This window comes from Cervus canadensis, chromosome 30 (genome assembly GCF_019320065.1).
Source record: "Cervus canadensis isolate Bull #8, Minnesota chromosome 30, ASM1932006v1, whole genome shotgun sequence".
Taxonomy (NCBI): Eukaryota; Metazoa; Chordata; class Mammalia; order Artiodactyla; family Cervidae; genus Cervus; species Cervus canadensis.
In genome coordinates, this window is record NC_057415.1 from 20,117,776 (window position 1) to 20,136,541 (window position 18,766).

At 39.5% G+C, this 18,766-nt stretch overlaps 2 protein-coding genes across 4 annotated transcripts in view; one reads left to right on the forward strand and one right to left on the reverse strand.

The window, feature by feature from the left end:
• SYK (spleen associated tyrosine kinase) overlaps positions 1–1,616 on the reverse strand; it is a 104,408-nt gene extending 102,792 nt beyond the window's left edge. For 2 of the 3 annotated variants that reach the window (XM_043453214.1, XM_043453210.1), the window contains exon 1: positions 1,467–1,616. The gene's annotated coding sequence lies outside the window, so the exon portion shown is untranslated. Of the gene's footprint in view, positions 1–1,318; positions 1,436–1,466 lie in introns of those variants that run through there. The other variant, XM_043453211.1, reaches the window with a different exon arrangement.
• LOC122431781 lies at positions 1,005–17,477 on the forward strand. Its single transcript, XM_043453261.1, has 3 exons — positions 1,005–2,164; positions 3,899–3,960; positions 16,413–17,477. Exon 1 carries the CDS (start codon positions 1,005–1,007, stop codon positions 2,109–2,111), a length of 1,107 nt encoding a protein of 368 aa, XP_043309196.1. The 3' UTR covers positions 2,112–2,164; positions 3,899–3,960; positions 16,413–17,477.
• The last annotated feature ends 1,289 nt before the right edge of the window (positions 17,478–18,766 follow it).

An 18,766-nucleotide genomic window follows, 5' to 3' on the forward strand; every position in this document is an offset into this window, starting at 1 on the left:
CAAAGAAAACACATGCTAGAATCAATTCCATTTCTTTCAGGAATTCTCCATCATCCCCCCCCACCCACCTTTCTTTTTTTAACACAAAGATTCAGATGTGAGATATCTCCAAGTTTTTTAACTACATACTGAATCACCTCTAGGGTTTAAGAAAAAGAACAACTCCAGCCAAGAGTTTTATTTGGGTCAATGGGAATCTTTGACGGAGTCAGGCAAACTCATTAAAATAATCTGCAATCCGGTGTCCAAAGGCCACCTGGCAAGATTGCAAGGGCCAGCTGGTCACCAGTCAGCAGGAGTGTCTTGGGTTGGTTCCCGTGAATACTGCACAATGAAGGAGAGTCTCTTTGCCAAACAACTGCACGGCAAACAGCCAAAGATTCAAACTCTAACTTCTCCAATGGTTGTCTTTTTAGTTCTTGATATTCAAACAAACCAAAAAATGAATCGCCTTTGTATCATTATGTAGGTTAGGTTTAAAGTTTTGAAGTCGTGCATGCATGTGTGAAGTCGCTTCAGTAGTGTCTGACTCTTTGCGACCCCATGAGATGTGGCCCGTCAGGCTCCTCTGTCCATGGGGAGTCTCCAGGCAAGAATACTGACGACCCCATATCCTACTCGAGGGGATTTTCCTGATACAGGGATCCAATCCGCGTCTCCTGCATTGCAGGCAGATTCTTTACCGCTGAGCCAGAGGGGAAGCCCTTTAAAGCCATACTGCCATAGTGCAAAAAAATCTTTAACTCAAAATCGCATTTTACTACACCCAGCTTTCCTGCTCTTCAAGTCATTTACTGGTTAATTAAGTTATTTTACCATGAGAATGTGAAGGAAGGAAAAAAAAAGGCAATCATGCTACATTTAGTAAAGGTTCAGAAACTCATGTTTTTATGCAACTGCTCTTTCTGTAGTAAAAGTATAAATAAAACCTTTGCATGCGTATGAACATCTCTACATTGAGTCACTTCCATAAATTCAGCGGAATTTTCCAGTGACCTCTGTAAATGGCCAAACGAAAACATGTTCTTTCTGAGACCCGACACCGAGTTTCTTGTGCCTGCGGATTCCAGCTAGTCTCCCAGGACCCAGCAGCTTCCGCACTTCGTGCGCACGCGGCAGCACCTAGAGTTTGGGGGCCCCATCTTCCAGCCCCCAGACCCCCAGACCCCCAGGCCCAGCCCCTGGCTTCCCGTACAGAAACCGGAGCCCAAGAGACACTAGGTTTAGAAGAAAAGCTGGCACAACCGACTAACTCTCAATCGAAATATTTTATCAAATGTTCCCTCCGACTTTCAAAGCAGGAAGGCCCTGAGAGTACCTGCCCGAGTGTGCCTGGGCGCACAGGTCTTGTGCGGGCCGAGGAAGGGCCGCATCTTTCCCTCTCCGGGCGCCGGCGCCTTCTCCCTTCCCACGCCGCCTTCCCCAGCCCGGCAGCCCAAGCGGCGGGATCGCGCGGCCACACCTACCTGTGCCAGGTGAGGCGAGGGCGGGGCGCGGGGCTCCGAGAACCGGACGGGCGAGATGGCGGGGGCAGCTCGGGCACAGCGCCGGGCCACCCGAGCTCCTCCTCGCTGCTCCAATCGCCGGAGTCACCTCAGTCGCCCAGTGCACGACGCTTCCTTATTTTGGGCAACTTCCTTAACGCGCCCTGGCAGGCCCTGAACTTCCTCCCAGCTGCCGCGCCCCGCTGCCCCAGGCCCGCCCTGCCGCCCGTGCGCCCCCAGCGCCCAGCGCAGGGGATCGGCCGCCAGAGCGCGCCGGAACCCGGCTCGCGGGGTCGGCCCGAGAGGCGAGGCAGGAGGGGAGAAGGGAAGGGAGCCAGGTGGGCGCTCGGCCCCAACTCCCCGGGCGCAGGAAGCCCAGACGAGGGGGCTTCATATGCAAAAAGGGGGCATGGCCAACAACTGGACCCTCTGGCCACCTGTCCTGCCTGCTGCGTGATTCTTCCAAGGACCAACAGGCACTCAGGGTCACGCCCATTTCCGGTGCAATTGTTTGGGAAGAGAATCTTGTTCACAGTGTGGTCTATTCCTAATCACCAGCCCAAGACGCTCCTGCTGACTGGTGATCGGAAGGCCCGTGTCGTCCTCACAGGTGGTCTCCTGACATAAGCGAACATCAGATTTCACAACTCACCTTTGGATGAGGCCAGCCTGTCCAACAGGTTAGTTGTGTGAGGGCTTTAATTATTACGAGGTTCTTGACAGTGAGTTAAACTTGCTTCCCTCTTACCCACAAGGTTCTTACGTTTCATTAAATAAAGTTTCATCTTTCTCTGTAGTCTTTAAAATGATTTAAAAACACCAGGTGGTTCTCTCCCCACCCCCTACCCCCCTTTTTTTTTCTGTTAGCCCTCTTTAGAATCTTCCCATAAAACAGCTTCCAGACCGTGGCTGCCTTGGTAACTCTGGCTACCATTGCCTGTTTGAAAAAGCTGAACCAAAATATAATCAATAAAATAAAATATATAGGGTGTTAGATTAAAGTTGCCGTGGAGAAAAACATTAATAGGAGGCCTTTAGACTCCAGTGGAACCCCTCAGACTTTTCCACTGGAACATTCTCTTCCATTTATTTTTACCACTAAAATTTTAACTCAAGTGAAGGATTTTTATTATGGTTTTATTTGTTAACCACTGGACTTAATTTTACTGCAAATAGCCAAGGAAATAGCCATTGTCGTCTAAACAGAGGCTACAGAATCTGTCTCCTTTTACTAAGATTACAATGTTTCCTTAGGTAATGCTTATGGGAGATAAGATGAGGTTTTCCATCCATCTCTAAGCCACCTTTTAGCACTGCTATAGTCCTTCCCACCTCTGAGTCATCTTAAAAGTTAATGAGCATGCTTTTAATGATTTTTTTTTTTTTAATGTTAAAATTATCACATTCCTGGTTTTCCAGGGGTTAAGAATCCATCTGCCAGTGCAGGGGACGTGAGTTTGATCCTTAGTCTGAGAAGATTCCACCTGGGGAGGGGGAGGAAGGACAACTAAACCCATGCAGCACAATTACCTAGCCTGTGTGAGCTAGAGCCAGAGCTGATATGAGGAGCCAGTGGACCTCAACTAGAGAGCAGCCTCAGCTTGTGGCGGCTAGAGAAAGCTTGCACATAGCACCAAAGACCCAGTGCAGCCAAAAATAAATAGATAAAATTTAAAAAATAAAATCATCACACAAATACCTAGGGGAAAAAAAATCTTCCTAAAAGTCAACATGTTTCTTCCAATCTCTCATTCTTCCTTCATTGCATGTGTCATTTCCCTTTGCTGACTATGCTGTTTTAGCTTTCATTGAAATAAATCTTAGCTATGATTATATGCTGAGTCCTGGAAGCCTTCCTAACAAAGCCCTGTACCCAAAGGGTCCTACAGACTTCAGACACAGTTACTTTTTTAAAATCTCCTGTTCCTTATAGATTCTTTATTTTTTTATTTTTTCAAAAACTAAATATATTTATATATATGATTTTGCCATGTTAATTTCACCTTATGAAGTCTTGAATGTATACTTATATTGTCTGAGTGTTACAGAGCCTGGCTTTTTTAGTTGTACTTAGTTACAATGGACGAGGAGCCTGGTGAGCTGCAGTCCATGGGGTCGCTAAGAGTCGGACACGACTGAGCGACTTCACTTTCAGTTTTCACTTTCATGCATTGGAGAAGGAAATGGCAACCCACTCCAGTGTTCTTGCCTGGAGAATCCCAGGGATGAGGGAGCCTGGTGGGCGGCCGTCTGTGGGGTCACACAGAGTCGGACACGACTGATGCGACTTAGCAGCAGCAGCAGCAGTTACACTGGACTGTGAGCCACTCCTTGTCCTTGAAAAGTTATTTATGGAAATTAGTTGAGGTCCAGGGTGAAATTATGTTTGTTTGTTTATCTGTTTTTGATTTCAGAGAGAATTTGCCTTTGCTTCTGTCAGCAGTCTGGAGTGCAACTAGTATGTCAACAATTTAAGGTAAATTCTCAGCTTATGTCTTTAGCGACCACCTAGGGAACATGAATCTGGACTGGAAATTTGGGCCCTATTATGGTCAACTTGGACTTCCCTGCTGGCTTAGATGGTAAATTGTCTGCCTACAATGTGGGTGACCAGGGTTCGATCCCTGGGGTGGGAAGATCCTCTGGAGAAGGAAATGGCAACCCACTCGAGTACTCTTGCCTGGAAAATCCTGTGGACAGAGGAGCATGGTAGCTTACAGTCCATGGGGTTGCAAAGAGTCAGACATGACTGAGCGACTTCACTTTCTTTCTTTCTGTGTTCAACTTGTGGCTGCAGTTTCTCAAGGATTCATTTGCTTTGATTCTGCTTTGTGCTTCTTTTCACATTTCTTCTATCTTTAAGTCCATATTTTTTGTATTCCATGTTTTTTTTCTCCCTTAGTTCACTCAATCATTTGGTAGAACACAATTTCTACATAGATATTTATTTTAAAAAAGAAACATAATAAAACAAAATAGAGAAACATAACAAGAAGATACAGCACAATTCATCTTTAAGAGTGATGCATGTCTCTAAAATACTTTCAGTTCAGTTCAGTCGCTCAGTCGTGTCCAACTCTTTGCAACCCCATGAATCGCAGCACGCCAGGCCTCCCTGTCCATCACCAACTCCCGGAGTCCACTCAAACTCATGTCCTTCGAGTCGGTGATGCCATCCAGCCATCTCATCCTCTCTCATCCCCTTCTCCTCCTGCCCCCAATCCCTCTCAGCATCAGGGTATTTTCCAGTGAGTCAACTCTTCACATCAGGTGGCCAAAGTATTGGAGTTTCAGCTTCAGCATCAGTCCTTCCAATGAACACCCAGGACTGATCTCCTTTAGGATGGACTGGTTGGATCTCCTTGCAGTCCAAGGGACTCTCAAGAGTCTTTTCCAATACCACAGTTCAAAAGCATCAATTTTCGGCGCTCAGCTTTCTTCACAGTCCAACTCTCACATCCATACATGACCACTGGAAAAACCATAGCCTTGACTAGATGGACCTTTGTTGGCAAGTAATGCCTCTGCTTTTTGATATGCTACCTAGGTTGGTCATAACTTTCCTGCCAAGGAGTAAGCGTCTTTTAATTTCATGGCTGCAATCACCATCTGCAGTGATTTTGGAGCCCCCCAAAATAAAGTCTGACACTGTTTCCACTGTTTCCCCATCTATTTCCCTTGAAGTGATGGGACCAGATGCCATGATCTTAGTTTTCTAAATGTTGAGCTTTAAGCCAACTTTTTCACTCTCCTCTTTCTCTTTCATCAAGAGGCTTTTTAGTTCACCTTCACTTTCTGCCATAAGGGTGGTGTCATCTGCATATCTGAGGTTATTGATATTTCTCCCCGGCAATCTTGATTCCAGCTTGTGCTTCATCCAGCCCAGCGTTTCTCATGATGTACTCTGCATATAAGTTAAATAAGCAGGGTGACAATATACAGCCTTGATGTACTCCTTTTTCTATTTGGAACCAGTCTGTTGTTCCATGTCCAGTTCTAACTGTTGCTTCCTGACCTGCATATAGGTTTCTTAAGAGGCAGGTCAGGTGGTCTGGTATATCCATCTCTTTCAGAATGTTCCACAGTTTATTGTGATCTACACAGTCAAAGGCTTTAGCATAGTCAATAAAGCAGAAATAGGTGTTTTTCTGGAACTCTCTTGCTTTTTCGATGATAGGCAGTGATATATCTCTATATTTAATGTCTCTTATGGTAATTATCAATACCTGTGGTGGGTATCTTAACACTGATAAGATAAGCCATGTAGTGGTTGGCCTCCAGAGTGGTTAGAACTCTAGCTGACCGCCAACGGGGATGTGACTCCCAGGTAAGGAAGTGGAAATAGGTATTTTAAAGACCTTCCATATCCAAAATGCTTCTACTGTCAAATTTGATTGATGGTTTAGAATGTATGGGACTTCCCTGGTGGCTTAGACGGTAAAAGCGTCTGCCTACAATGCAAGAGACCGAGGTTCGATCCATGGGTCCGGAAGATCCCCTAGAGAAGGAAATGGCAACCCACTCCAGTACTCTTGCCTGGAAAATCCCATGGACGGAGGAGCCTGGTGGACTGCAGTTCATGGGGTCACAAAGAGTCGGACATGACTGAGCGACTTCACTTTCACTTTTAGATTGTATAGAAAATAGTAGTTCAAATAGTAGTTCAAAAATGACTTCTCTTCACATTTTAAAGTTATTATTCTATTGCTTTTTTGCTTTTAGTGTTGCTGTTGAGAATTCCAAACCATTCTGATTCTTCATCTTGCATCCTTCAACTTTTATTCTGATTCTTTATCTTCTCAGCATTGTTACTAGTTCATTGTTTTACCCATGCTGGCAACCCTTCATTTTGTTTGCTTCTTTGTGCCAGACTGGCTTCCCAGGTGGCGCTAGTGGTAAGGAACCAGTCTGCCAATGTGGGAAACATAAGAAGCCTGAGTTCAGTCCCTGGGTAGGGAAGATCTCATGGAGGAGGACATGGCGACCCACTCCAGTATTCTTGCATGGAGAATCCCATGGACAGAGGAGCCTGGAGGGATACAGTCCATAGGGTTGCAAAGAGTCATACCTGACTGAAGTGACTTAGCACACTCGTGAGAGATAGCTCCTTGAATCTTGTATCAGAATCTTTTTCTTCCCTCTTTCTGGGTAATATTGATAGTTTGATATTAATAATAAAGTATTATTATTGACATGAGTAATAAATATTTATTCACTTAATGCCTGTTTTACTATAGGCTTTGCACAGGGAAGGTGGGGGTGTTTAGCTGGAGTTCTGTTGTACTAACTGGGCTCCTCTCTCCCACATCCCACATGATAAATATATGAGGGTTCACTCCTCCTTGGGACTTCCTAGGTGGCACTAGTGGTAAAAAATCTACCTGCCAATGCAGGAGACGCAGGAGACAAGGGAAGATCCCTTGGAGGAGGCAACCCACTCCAGTATTATTGCCTGGAGAATGCCATGGACAGATGAGCCTGGTGGGCTACAGTCCTCGGGGTCACAAAGAGTCAGACACAACTGCGTGAGCATGTGCAATCCTCCCTGGCAGAGGAAGAAGGGAGAGTTAACTCTTTGGGGAGCACTTTGGGGCATTCGCTCAGTTCCCCAGCTCTTCACACGCATGAGAGTCATGCCAGATTCCTGACATTTTTCTTTTTGCCCTCATCTCCACAGCAACTATTTTTACTACTTCTTGGTCAAAATTGGGGAAAGCTAAGAATAAACAGTCCTTTTTACTTCTCTCAAGATTTCTGTGAGAATTGGCAGGATTTTGTAGACTCGCAAGATGTAGTTTCTGGGAGGTGGGGACATGACCTCATCGTGACACTCTCAAAGTTCTGTTTTGTGGATGAGCCAGCACTTTTCTAAGTTTATGCCATTAAGGGCTTCTCCTTTTCTTATTTGGTTACTGTTGGTAACTTTTACATTTTTATTTCTCCCCCTTCCTTTTTTTATTGGGTAGGGTAGAAGAGAGGTGGGGGTGAAAGGGGAGGAAGGGTTCTTTATATTTTTTCTAGATGGTAGACACTTGATACTCCCTGAATATCTCTCCACTTTTATCCTGAATTTAATGCCACATATTTTTTATAGAGTATAGATCATATATTTTAAAATTTAGAATGCAAAGTCCTCATTTTTCTCTTTGAGATAAAAAATACACAATTACACATGACACTTTAGGTTGCAAATAAAATAATATTTAACTACTACTGCTGAAACAGTAAAATTGATTCATCCGCCATTGGACATTTTGATTGCTTCCATGTCTTGGCTATTGTAAATAGTGCTGCTATGAACATTGGAGTGCATGTATATTTTGGAGTTCTAGTTTTTTTCAGATATATGCTCAGGAATGGGATTCCTGAATTATATGTTAGCTCTATTTTTAGTTTTTTAAGGAATTTCCATGTTGTTCTCCATAGTGGCTGTACCAATTCATTAATACATTCTAACAATGATGTTGGATTAATAGATACTAACAGTGTAGGAGGGTTCCTTTTTCTCCACACCCTGAATGGATAAAGAAGATGTGGTATACATATACAATGGAATATTGCTCAGCCATAAAGAGAAGGAAATAATACCATTTGCAGCAACATGGATGAACCTAGAGATTGTCATACTAAATGAAATAAGCCAGACAGAGAAATACAAATATCATATAATACCACTTATATGTGAGATCAAAAAAATGATACAAATGAACTTATTTACAAAGCAGAAATAGACTCATAAGGAATAAACTTATACTTATCAAAGGAGAAGGATAAATTAGGAGTTTGGGATTAACATATACATGCTAACTATGTATAAAATAAATAGCCAACAAGGACCTACTATACAGCACAGGGAACTGTTCTCCATGTCTTGTAATAACCTATAAGGCAAAATAATCTGAAAAAGAACATTTATTTGTAACTATATATGTGTGTGTGTGTGTGTGTGTGTGTGTGTGTGTGTGTACTGAATCACATTGCTATATACCTGAAACTAGCACAACATTGTAGATCAACTGTAATTCAGTTTATGGTGGTCCAGTGACTGAGACTCCGAGATCCCAAGGCAAGGGGCCCAGGTTCGATCCCTGGTCAGGGAACTAGATCCCACATGCCTCAATTAAAGATCCCACATGTGACAGCAAAGACCAAAAATCCCATGCGCCACAGCTAAGACCCAGCACAGCCAAATAAATAAATACTTAAAAATGAAATATGAAGATTGAATAGTAAAATTTTGCTGACATATAAAGGAGGAAAATCCCAGAATTAGGACAGTATCAAGTGTACTTTTATACAAATTATTTTAAGTTGAGATAAAAGTTATGTGACACAAAATCTACCATTTTAATCATTTTATAATGTAGGTGAAACTTTTAAAAATGTTGTAGCTCAGCCCTTTCTTATGAAGACAAGTTAATTTTGATTAATTAGGCAGAACACTGCCAGAATAATGAGATGAATTCCTTTATCTCAGTGATTTCCCCAACCTGGCCACATCCATCTCTCTTCTAAAATGCCACTGAACACAGCAGGAGGAAGAGCCTCTTTCTGCTGCTGGGGTCCCCTGCCAATTCAACCCTGATCTCAATGTGACTTTCCACCTACAAATTACAGACCTCCTTCCTTTTCTATAGTTAGTGAGGCTTTGAACAGAAAGAGAAGGAGAAAAATTACTTAAGAACCAAGTAAAGCATTGGAACTTGGACGCCAGCATCTAAGCTAGTGGTGAGAACATTGAGCAGAGGCTGCAAAGCCTGGGCTGTCATCCCCGTGCTCCCCCTTCCTTATGGCTCTGAGCAAATCAAGTCTGTGTGAATTTCTGGTTTCTTGTTTTCCATGAAGTTTAAGTCAGCAAGCAAGTATTGTGTATCATTTATCGTCAGACATAATCCTAAGCACTGGAGATTTAAAAGGATGGGAAAATTTATGCTCAAAAATAAGTGTGAAGAGAGCTTCACAAGTCTGAACAGGTAGGCATACATTTGCCTAGAAGGCTACTCTTTAAAAATATAATTACTAAGCAAAAATAAATGGGACCTAATTAAACCTAAAAGGTTTTGCACAATGAAGGAAACAACAAGCAAGGTGAAAAAACAGTCTTCAGAATGGGAGATAATAGTAGCAAACAAAGCAACTGACAAAGAATTACTCTCAAAAATATATAAGCAGCTCATGCAGCTCAATACCAGAAAAATAAACGACCCAATCAAAAAATGGGCCAAAGAACTAAATAGACATTTCTCCAAAGAAGACACACAGATGGCTAACAAACACATAAAAAGATGCTCAACATCACTCATTATCAGAGAAATGCAAATCAAAACCACAATGAGGTACCATCTCACGCTGGTCGGAATGGCTGCTATCAAAACGTCTACAAACGATAAGTTCTGGAGAGGGTGCAGAGAAAAGGGAACCCTCTTACATTGTTGGTGGGAATGCAAACTAGTACAGGGACTATGGAGAATAGTGTGGAGATTCCTTAAAAAACTGGAAATAGAACTGCCATACGACCATCCCACTGCTGGGCATACACACTGAGGAAACCAGAATGAAAGAGACACGTGTACCCCAATCTTCACCGCAGCACTGTTACAATAGCCAGGACATGGAAGCAACCTAGATGTCCTTCAGCAGATGAATAGATAAGAAAGCTGTGGTACCTATACACAGTGGAATATTATTCACCTATTAAAAACGCATTTGAATCAGTTCTAATGAGGAGGATGAAACTGGAGCCTATTATACAGAGTGAGGTAAGTCAGAAAGGAAAACACCAATATAGTATATTAACACATATATATGGAATTTAGAAAGATGATAACAATGACCCTATATGCAAGACAGCAAAAGAGACACAGATATAAAGAACAGACTTTTGGACTCTGTGGGAGAAGGCGAGGGTGGGATGATTTGAGAGAATAGTATTGAAACATGTGTATTACCATATGTGAAATAGATGATCAGTCCAAGTTCAGTGCATGAAACAGGGCACTCAAAGCCAGTGCACTGGGACAACCCTGAGGGATGGGATGGGGAGGGAGGTGGGTGGGGGTTCAGGATGGGGGCCACATGTACAGCCGTGGTTGATTCATGTCAATGCATGGCAAAAACCATTACAATATTGTAAAGTGATTAGCCCCCAATTAAAATTAATTAATTAATTAAAAAATAGAATTACTTAATTGGAAGGAAGTTCAAGCTGTTATTTTTGACTTAATCAAAATCACTTCAATCAAATGGATTTTTTTATAGGAAGATCTTTCAATTCCTATTTTATAAAAATGCAATTCAGTTTTAAACTTATTTTTTATATAATTGACATTTACACAGTTTAACAAATTAAAATGTATAATTCAGTTATTTTAAGTATATTCACAAAGTTGTATAACCATCACCAAATTCAGTATTAAGATTTTTTTCTTTAAACCACGAAAAGAAATGCTGTACCCATCACTAGTCACTCTCCATTCTCCCCACCTCACACATTCCACCCCTTCACACATACCCTAGGAAAGCACCAATCTTTATTTCTGTCTCTATAGTTATGCCTATTCTGGGCATTTCATACAAATAGAATTATACAATATGTGCTCATTGTAACTGACTTCTTTATTATGTTTTCAAGTTGTGTTCTCGTCACATATATTTGTATCTCATTCCTTCTTATTGCCGAATGGTATCACTTTGTATGGATATACCTACACTCTTTTATTTATGCACACATTGGATATTCTTTGACTATTATGAATAATCCTGCCATGAGCATCTGTATGTCACCTTTTTATTATATCATATGCCAAACATAAGCTTTAATTTTGAAGAAGTTCAATTTTTCCAGTTTTTCTATTTTTTTGCTTATAGTTTTGTGTTGTATCTAAGAAACCATTGTCTAACTCAGGATCTTAAAATTTTACTCTTCTGTTTTCTTCTTTTGTTTTCATTCTGTTTCTGGAATTTTATAGCTTTAGGTCAGACATTTATGTTTCAGATCCGTTTTGAGTTAATTTTTACATATAACTTTGAGTATATAAATTTATTTTACATATAAATTTCAGCATATAATTTTTACATATAATAATAAAGCTGAGGTCCAACTTCAGCCTTTATGCAGGGGCATATCCAGTTGTTCCACATTAGTTGTGGAAACAGCTATTCTGTCCACAGTCATTTCAACACCCTGTTGGAGATCAATGTAAAGATTTATTCTGGACTTTCCATTCCATCTCATTGATCTATGTATCTGTCCTTATACCAGCACTAGAGAATCTTAATTACTGTCATTTTGTGGTGAACTTGGAAATGGGAAAGTGTGCGTTCAGCTCTGTTCTAACTCAAGATTGTTCTAGCTGTAATAGTTCCTTTTGCATTTTTATATGAAATTTAGGACTAACATCAATTTATGCAAAAACAGAAGCTAGAATTTTGAAAGGAATTTTGTTGACTCTGTAGATCGATTTGGGAACATTTCCATCTTGATGATATTAAGGTGTTTTTTTTTTAAATTTGGAGAAAAATTGCTTTACAATGTTGTTTTGATTTCTGCCATACAACAGTGTGAATCAGTCATAAGTATACATATGTCTCCATCCCCTTGAACCTCCTTCCCATTCCTGACCCCATCCCACCCCTCTAGGTTGTCACAGAGTACCAGGTTGGGTCCCCTGAATTATATAGCCACTTCCCACTGCTCTCTATTCTACATACAGCAAGTAATGTATATGTTTCAATGCTAGTCTCTCAATTCAGCCCACCCTCTCCCTCCCCTGCTGTGTCCACAAGCCTGTTCTTTATGTCTGCATCTCTACTGCTGCTCTGCATATAGTGCATCATTCCATATTTATGCATTAATATATGATATTTGTTTTACTCTTTCTGACTTACCTCACTCTGTATAACATCTTGCTTCCATGTCCTAGCTATTGTAAATAGTGCTGTGATGAACATTGAAATACATGTATCTTTTTCATTTGTGGTTTTCTCTGGGTATATGCCCAATAGTGGGATTGATTGGTAGTTATATTCCTAGTTTTTTAAGGAATTGCGCTACTGTCCTCCATAATCACTGTATCAATTCATATTCCCACCAACAGTGCAAGAGGGTTCCCTTTGCTCCCTCTCCAGCATTTATTGTTTGTAGATGTCTTGATGATGGCTATTGTGATTGATGTGAGGTGATATCTCATTGTAGTTTTGATTTGCTTTTCTCTAATGAGCAATGTTGAGCATCTTTTCATATGTTTATTAGCCATCCTAATGTCTTCTTTGGTGAAATGTCTGTTTAGGTCTTTTTCCCACATTTTGATTGGGTAGTTTGTTTTTCTGGTATTGAGTTGCATGGGCTGCTTGTATATTTTTGAAATTAATCCTTTGTCATTTGTTTCATTTGCTATTATTTTTTTTTCCCATTCCAAGGGTAGTCATTTCACCTTATTTATAGTTTCCTTTGCTGTGCAAAACTTTTAATTATGTCCCACTTTTGTTTGTTTGTTTGTTTTTATTTTCTTTACTCCAGGAGGTGGGTCATTGAGGATCTTGCTGTGACTTATGTCATAGAGTGTTCTGCCTCTGTTTTCCTCTAAGAATTTTATATTTTTTGGTCTTACACTTAGTTCTTTAATCCAGTTTGAGTTTATCGCTGTGTATGGTATCAGGAAGTGTTCTAATTTCACTGTTTAATGTACAGCTGTCCATTTTTCCTAGGATCGATTTTTGAAAAGATGTTTTTTCATTCATTGTATATTATTGACTCCTTTGTCAAAGATAAGTTGCCCATTAGTGTGTGGGTTTATATCAGACCTTTCTGTCTTGTTCCATTGGTCTATATTTTTGGTTTTGTGCCAGTACCATACTGCCTTGATGACTGTAGCTTTGTAGTTTAGTCTAAAATCTGGAAGTTGATTCCTCCAGCTCCATTCTTCTTTCTTAAGACTGCTTTGGCTATTTGGGGTCTTCTGTGTTTCCATGCAAATTGTGAAATTTTTTGTTCTAGCTCTGTGAAAAATGCCACTGGTAATTTGGTAAGGATTGCCTTGAATCTGTAGGTTGCTTTGGTAGTATAGTCATTTTCACAATATTGATTCTTCCAAATTCAGGAACATGGAATATCTCTCCATCTGTTTATGTCACCTTTCATTTTTTTCATCAATGTCTTATAATTTTCTGTATACAACTCCTTTGTCTCTTTAGGTAGGTTTATTCTTTTCGTTGCTATGATAAATGGGATTGATTCCTTAATTTCTCTTTCTAATTTTTTCATTGCTAGTGTATAGGAATGCAAGTGATTTCTGTATATTGTTTTATATCCTTTACTAAATTCACTTATTAGCTCTAGTACTTTTCTGATAGTATCTTTAGGGTTTTCTATGTATAGTATCATGTAATCTGCAAACAGTGAGTGTTTTACTTCTTTTCCAATCTAGATTCCTTCTATTTCTTTTTCTTCTCTGATTGCCATGGCTAGCATTTCCAAAGCTTTGTTGAATAATAGTGGTGAGAATGGACACCCTTGTTTTGTCCCTGATCTTCGAGGAAATGCTTTCAGTTTTTCACCATTGAGAATGTTTGCTGTGGATTTGCAATATATGGCCTTTATCATGTTGGGGTAGTTTCCTTCTATGCCCATATTTTGAAGAGTTTTTTTTTTTTTTTAATCATCAATGGATGCTGAATTTTGTTAAAAGCTTTTTCTGCATCTGTTGAGTTTATCATATGGTTTTTATGTTTCAATTTGTTAATATAGTGTATCACTTGATTGGTTTTCATATATTGAAGAATATGATGTGAACTTCCTTATGTTCTACTTTCATTAATTAACATTGGTCCTTATGAACCTACTCACCCCTGACCCAGACAAATAATTGTTGTGCCCTCATCGACATTTGTGCTAGAGATTATATATATATCTATCTCAGACAGTAGAAAATTAAACTTATAAAATTGACGCTTTCTAAAATATCACTGGCATTTTTCTTTTAGTTAAGCAGTACTCAAGTGAATTTTGTTTCTTTAAGTCAGTGCCAGTACTGTGGTTAGTGCCAGTATATGTGGTCTTAGGGAGATGGTGAGTGATTTGTGGAGGAAATTAAGTTAAACATAAAAGTAAATAACTTGAAAAATATAATATTTTAAAAAATTTTCTAATATAAAGTATTAAGCATATTGGTATGAAACCCTATTAAATATTATTACCCTTCCCAGTGGCACTAGTGATGAAGAACCTGCCTACCAATGCAGGAGATGTAAGAAATGCAGGTTCTATTCCTGGGTCAGAAAGATCCCCTGGAAGAGGGCATGGGGATCACTCCAGTATTCTTGCTTAGAGAACTCCATGGTCAGAGGAGCCTGGTGGGCTATGGTCCATAGGCTCACAAAGAGTCAGACACAACTGGAGCAACTCAGCCTACAACTCCCCTGGAAATCATAATCTATTTCAATTTTACTTAGAAAAAATATTCTTAGAAACAAAGAATAGAAGCTATTTTTTTCTGATCCAAAATATGTTTCAGTTCCATGAATGGGCATTTCCTTCTTGCCCATACATCTCTTCCATTGATAATGTTTGAAAATCTTGACTGATTTGAATCTTCAGTTTTGATCTGGCGTTGAAGTTGTCACTTTGAAACTCAGTTAAGAATGAAAAATTGTCATTCTTTTCATTCATACAAATGGCAAATAGGTACGTGAAGGCATACAGATGCCCAATAGACACATGAAAAGATGTTCTACACCACTGATCATCAGGGAAATGCAAATCCAACCACAGTGAGATACTACCCTGCACCTGTTAGAATGGTTATTATCAAAAAGGCTAGAAATAACAAGTGTTGGTGAAAATGTAGTGAAAAGGGAACACTTCTGTGCTGTTGCTGCTGCTGCTGCTAAGTCGCTTCAGTCATGTCCGACTCTGTGCGACCCCACAGATGGCAGCCCACCAGGCTCCCCCATCCCTGGGATTCTCCAGGCAAGAACACTGGAATGGGTTGCCATTCCCTTCTCCTTCTGTGCTGTTAGTGGGCACTAAATTGATACAACCACTATGGAAAACAGTAAGGAGAGTTCTCCAAACATTGAAAATAGAACTACCATATCATCCAGGAATTCCACTTCTCAGTATTTGTCTAAAGAAAATAAGAGCATAAACTCAAAAAGGTATCTGCGCCCTCAGGTTCTTTGCAGCATTATTTACAATAGCCAAGATAAGGAAATAACCTAAGTGTTGGTTGATTAATGAACAGATAAAGTATATGTGGCATATATACACAGTGGAACATTATTTAGCCATGTAAATAAATTAAAACCCTCCATTTGTGAAAACATAGGTAGACTTTGAGAACATAATGCTAAGTGAAATAAAGCAGACAGAGAAAGACAAGTACCATATGATCTCACTTAAATGTGGGATCTAATATATATATTAGATTTATACACACACATATATATATAGGTATGCAGAGAACAGAGTGGTGGTTTATGAGCTAGGAGGTGGGAAGTTAAGAGAAATGAATGAGCTGTTTTTGTCTTTTTCTGTTGTTTAAATAAACTTTATTTTTAAAGTTAAAAATGAAAAGTTTTCAAATTAATGTGTCTTTTATAACTATTAATACAGTTCGTTGTAAAATTTGTTGCCATATAGAAACTGAAGCAAGGAATGACTGATTGAAATTATCTACATTCTTTGCTTTTGAGTCTGTGGGTCCTCAAGGCTCCCTGCTTTCTAAATGGTGGCTCTGATTTGAGTCAAAGACAAAATAGATGGCTAGGAGTGACAAGGGGCTACTAGACAGGCAGGGTTAAATGAAGACAGAATTTATAAATAGAAATGGCTCAAGAAAGAACTCTGATTTTCCAAAGAAAATATATATCTAATATGTGTGTGTATAATCGCTCATTCATGTCCGATCCTCTGTGGCCCTTTGACTGTAGCCTGCCAGGCTCCTTTATCCATGGGATTCTTCAAGCAAGAACACTGGAATGGGTTGCCACACCCTTCTCCAGAGAGTCTTCTCAACCCAGGAATCGAATCTGCATCTCCTATGTCTGCTGCACTGCAGGAAGATTCTTTACCCACTGAGCCATAGACACTTTAATAAAAGGGGTAAGATATAAAAGACACCCACGTTACAATTTTAGAGGCAACTAAAACTTTTCTTGATGTGGTTTTAGTCATTTGTCTGCATACATATAAATGTGTGATTATTTATGTTTTTTATTACTTGATTATAGGATTAGATAGCATGTCAGGAAATGCTTTTTATCTTCCTACTGACTGTAATGCATGGACCATGAACAATAACGAATCCCTGATGATATGCCATTAATTGTTGCCAGAGATTTGCTATTATGAACTGCCTTGCCATAAAAATCCCTGTTTGTACATCTTTGATCCTTAATGAATCTTTCTGGGATAAATTTCTACAAACTTACTTAGTCAGAGGAGGTGCAATTTTATCTATGATGCTTTTTGCTTAATTGCACTCTGGGGAGATGGGACCCCAATAATAGTATTCTTCCACCTTGTACAGGGGGCACTCAGCTCAGGATTGGGTGAAGCCAAAGTCTAGCATGCATTCTGCTTAATGATGCCTTTGTACCAGGTAATGTGAGAGGTGAAAAGTGTCTCGTTTTAATTTCTAATGTATATCATTTTAACTAGAGAGATTGAATGTAGTTTTATAGGTTCATTGATTATTAATATTTACTTCTTTTGGGAAGTGCCTGTTCATTGCATTTCACAGTACATTCACCAGATGCTAACTTTTGTGTTGATTTATAGAAAGTTTTTGTAGATTATAAACCTTATTTCTGTGTTCACCAGTTATGTTGTAAATGTTTCCTCCCATTTATTCTTTATCTTTCAGCTTTCTATATTTCATTTGTTTATGTATCTGTACCAAAATAATATTTCAGTATTTTATATGGAAAAATTACCTTTATAAATAAAAAGGCTTTAATGCCTTTGTTATCTTCAAATATATAAAAGTATTCACATGTTTTTGCATTTAAATCTTTAGAATCCATTATAATCCATGGGAAATTTTCTTGGCATAAGGAGTGAAATAGATATTCAATCTCTTCCCCCAAATGATTAGTCAGTTCATTCAATAGTCCATCTTTTCAAAGATTAGTAATTAAGTTTTATCAGATACTGAATTGCTAAATACTTGGAGCTATTTCTGGTCTTTTTGTTCTGTTTCATTTATCTGTCTAATATGCTAGGACATTACTTCTTTAATTGCTTTACCTTTGTAATTTTGATGCTTTGTAATTTTGTCTCATTCTGATTCTTTTTCAATATTTGAAAATGTCTTCTTTGATAGCAAAAGTCCTTCCCCCAACATGATAGGATGTTTACTTTTATTTTCAGTAGGCTGAGAAAACACATGTGCATGTGCATTCTTAGATCACAGATTCTCTGATTCAGTTTTGCGGAGCTAAAGGAGGAAAACAGAGGGAAGTTGTTCTCCAATTCATGGTTGTTAAGTGGAAAAGCGAGTCTGGTATAGTGATACAACACATTTCTCTAACAGTGGTCTACACTGAGTGTTAAATTTTTCTGATATTTCTGGTGACTTGCAGCAGAGTGAACTGCTAAAAAACAAGTGTAGGTCACTCTACACCTTGTTGTCTCTTCACACATGCAGCTGGAATTATTTGTATTTAATATAAATTTATTAAACTATAATTTATGATATAGAATATGTTTATGTTAATTTATAATTTAGAGGCTGGTGGCTGTTGACAACAGTTTCTTTTATGACTGGTATAACTAGACAGTCCCCCTTTCAGTATATGTTTGATGTTATGGAGATAATCCTTAACAGAAAGTATACATTGGACAACCTTTCTGTTATATGAAACAGACACACAAACTACATAGAACCTAAGAACTTAAAAACTATTTATTTCTTCTACAGTTAAGAGGACTATAGCTTGTAAGGTGATATGTAGACACAGTCCCTACTCTAACTTTCTGTATTAGAGAAGGTAAATGTTAGAACATGGCTGGGACCATTGAGGATTTTGAAAGAACTGTGTCTGTGGTCACATTCAGAGAATGGGCATCTAGAGACAGACATCTAGGGAGCAGGGGCGCTGTCAGAGTCCTACATTCCAGCCTGTGGAGTTCTCAGCCGCGGAGGGCATCCATTTCAGTATCATGGAAGGTGTGGGTTGGAGCGACCCAAAAAAGGTCCTCCATTCTGCTTGTCAGAGGCTACACCGAGAACTGAAAACATCTTGAGCAACCAGAGCATTAGAATAACTCCTGATTGGTGAGA

Bases quoted from the DNA above. Each gene is read 5' to 3' on its own strand.
- LOC122431781 (XM_043453261.1), top strand. From the start codon at position 1,005: ATGGCCAAACGAAAACATGTTCTTTCTGAGACCCGACACCGAGTTTCT.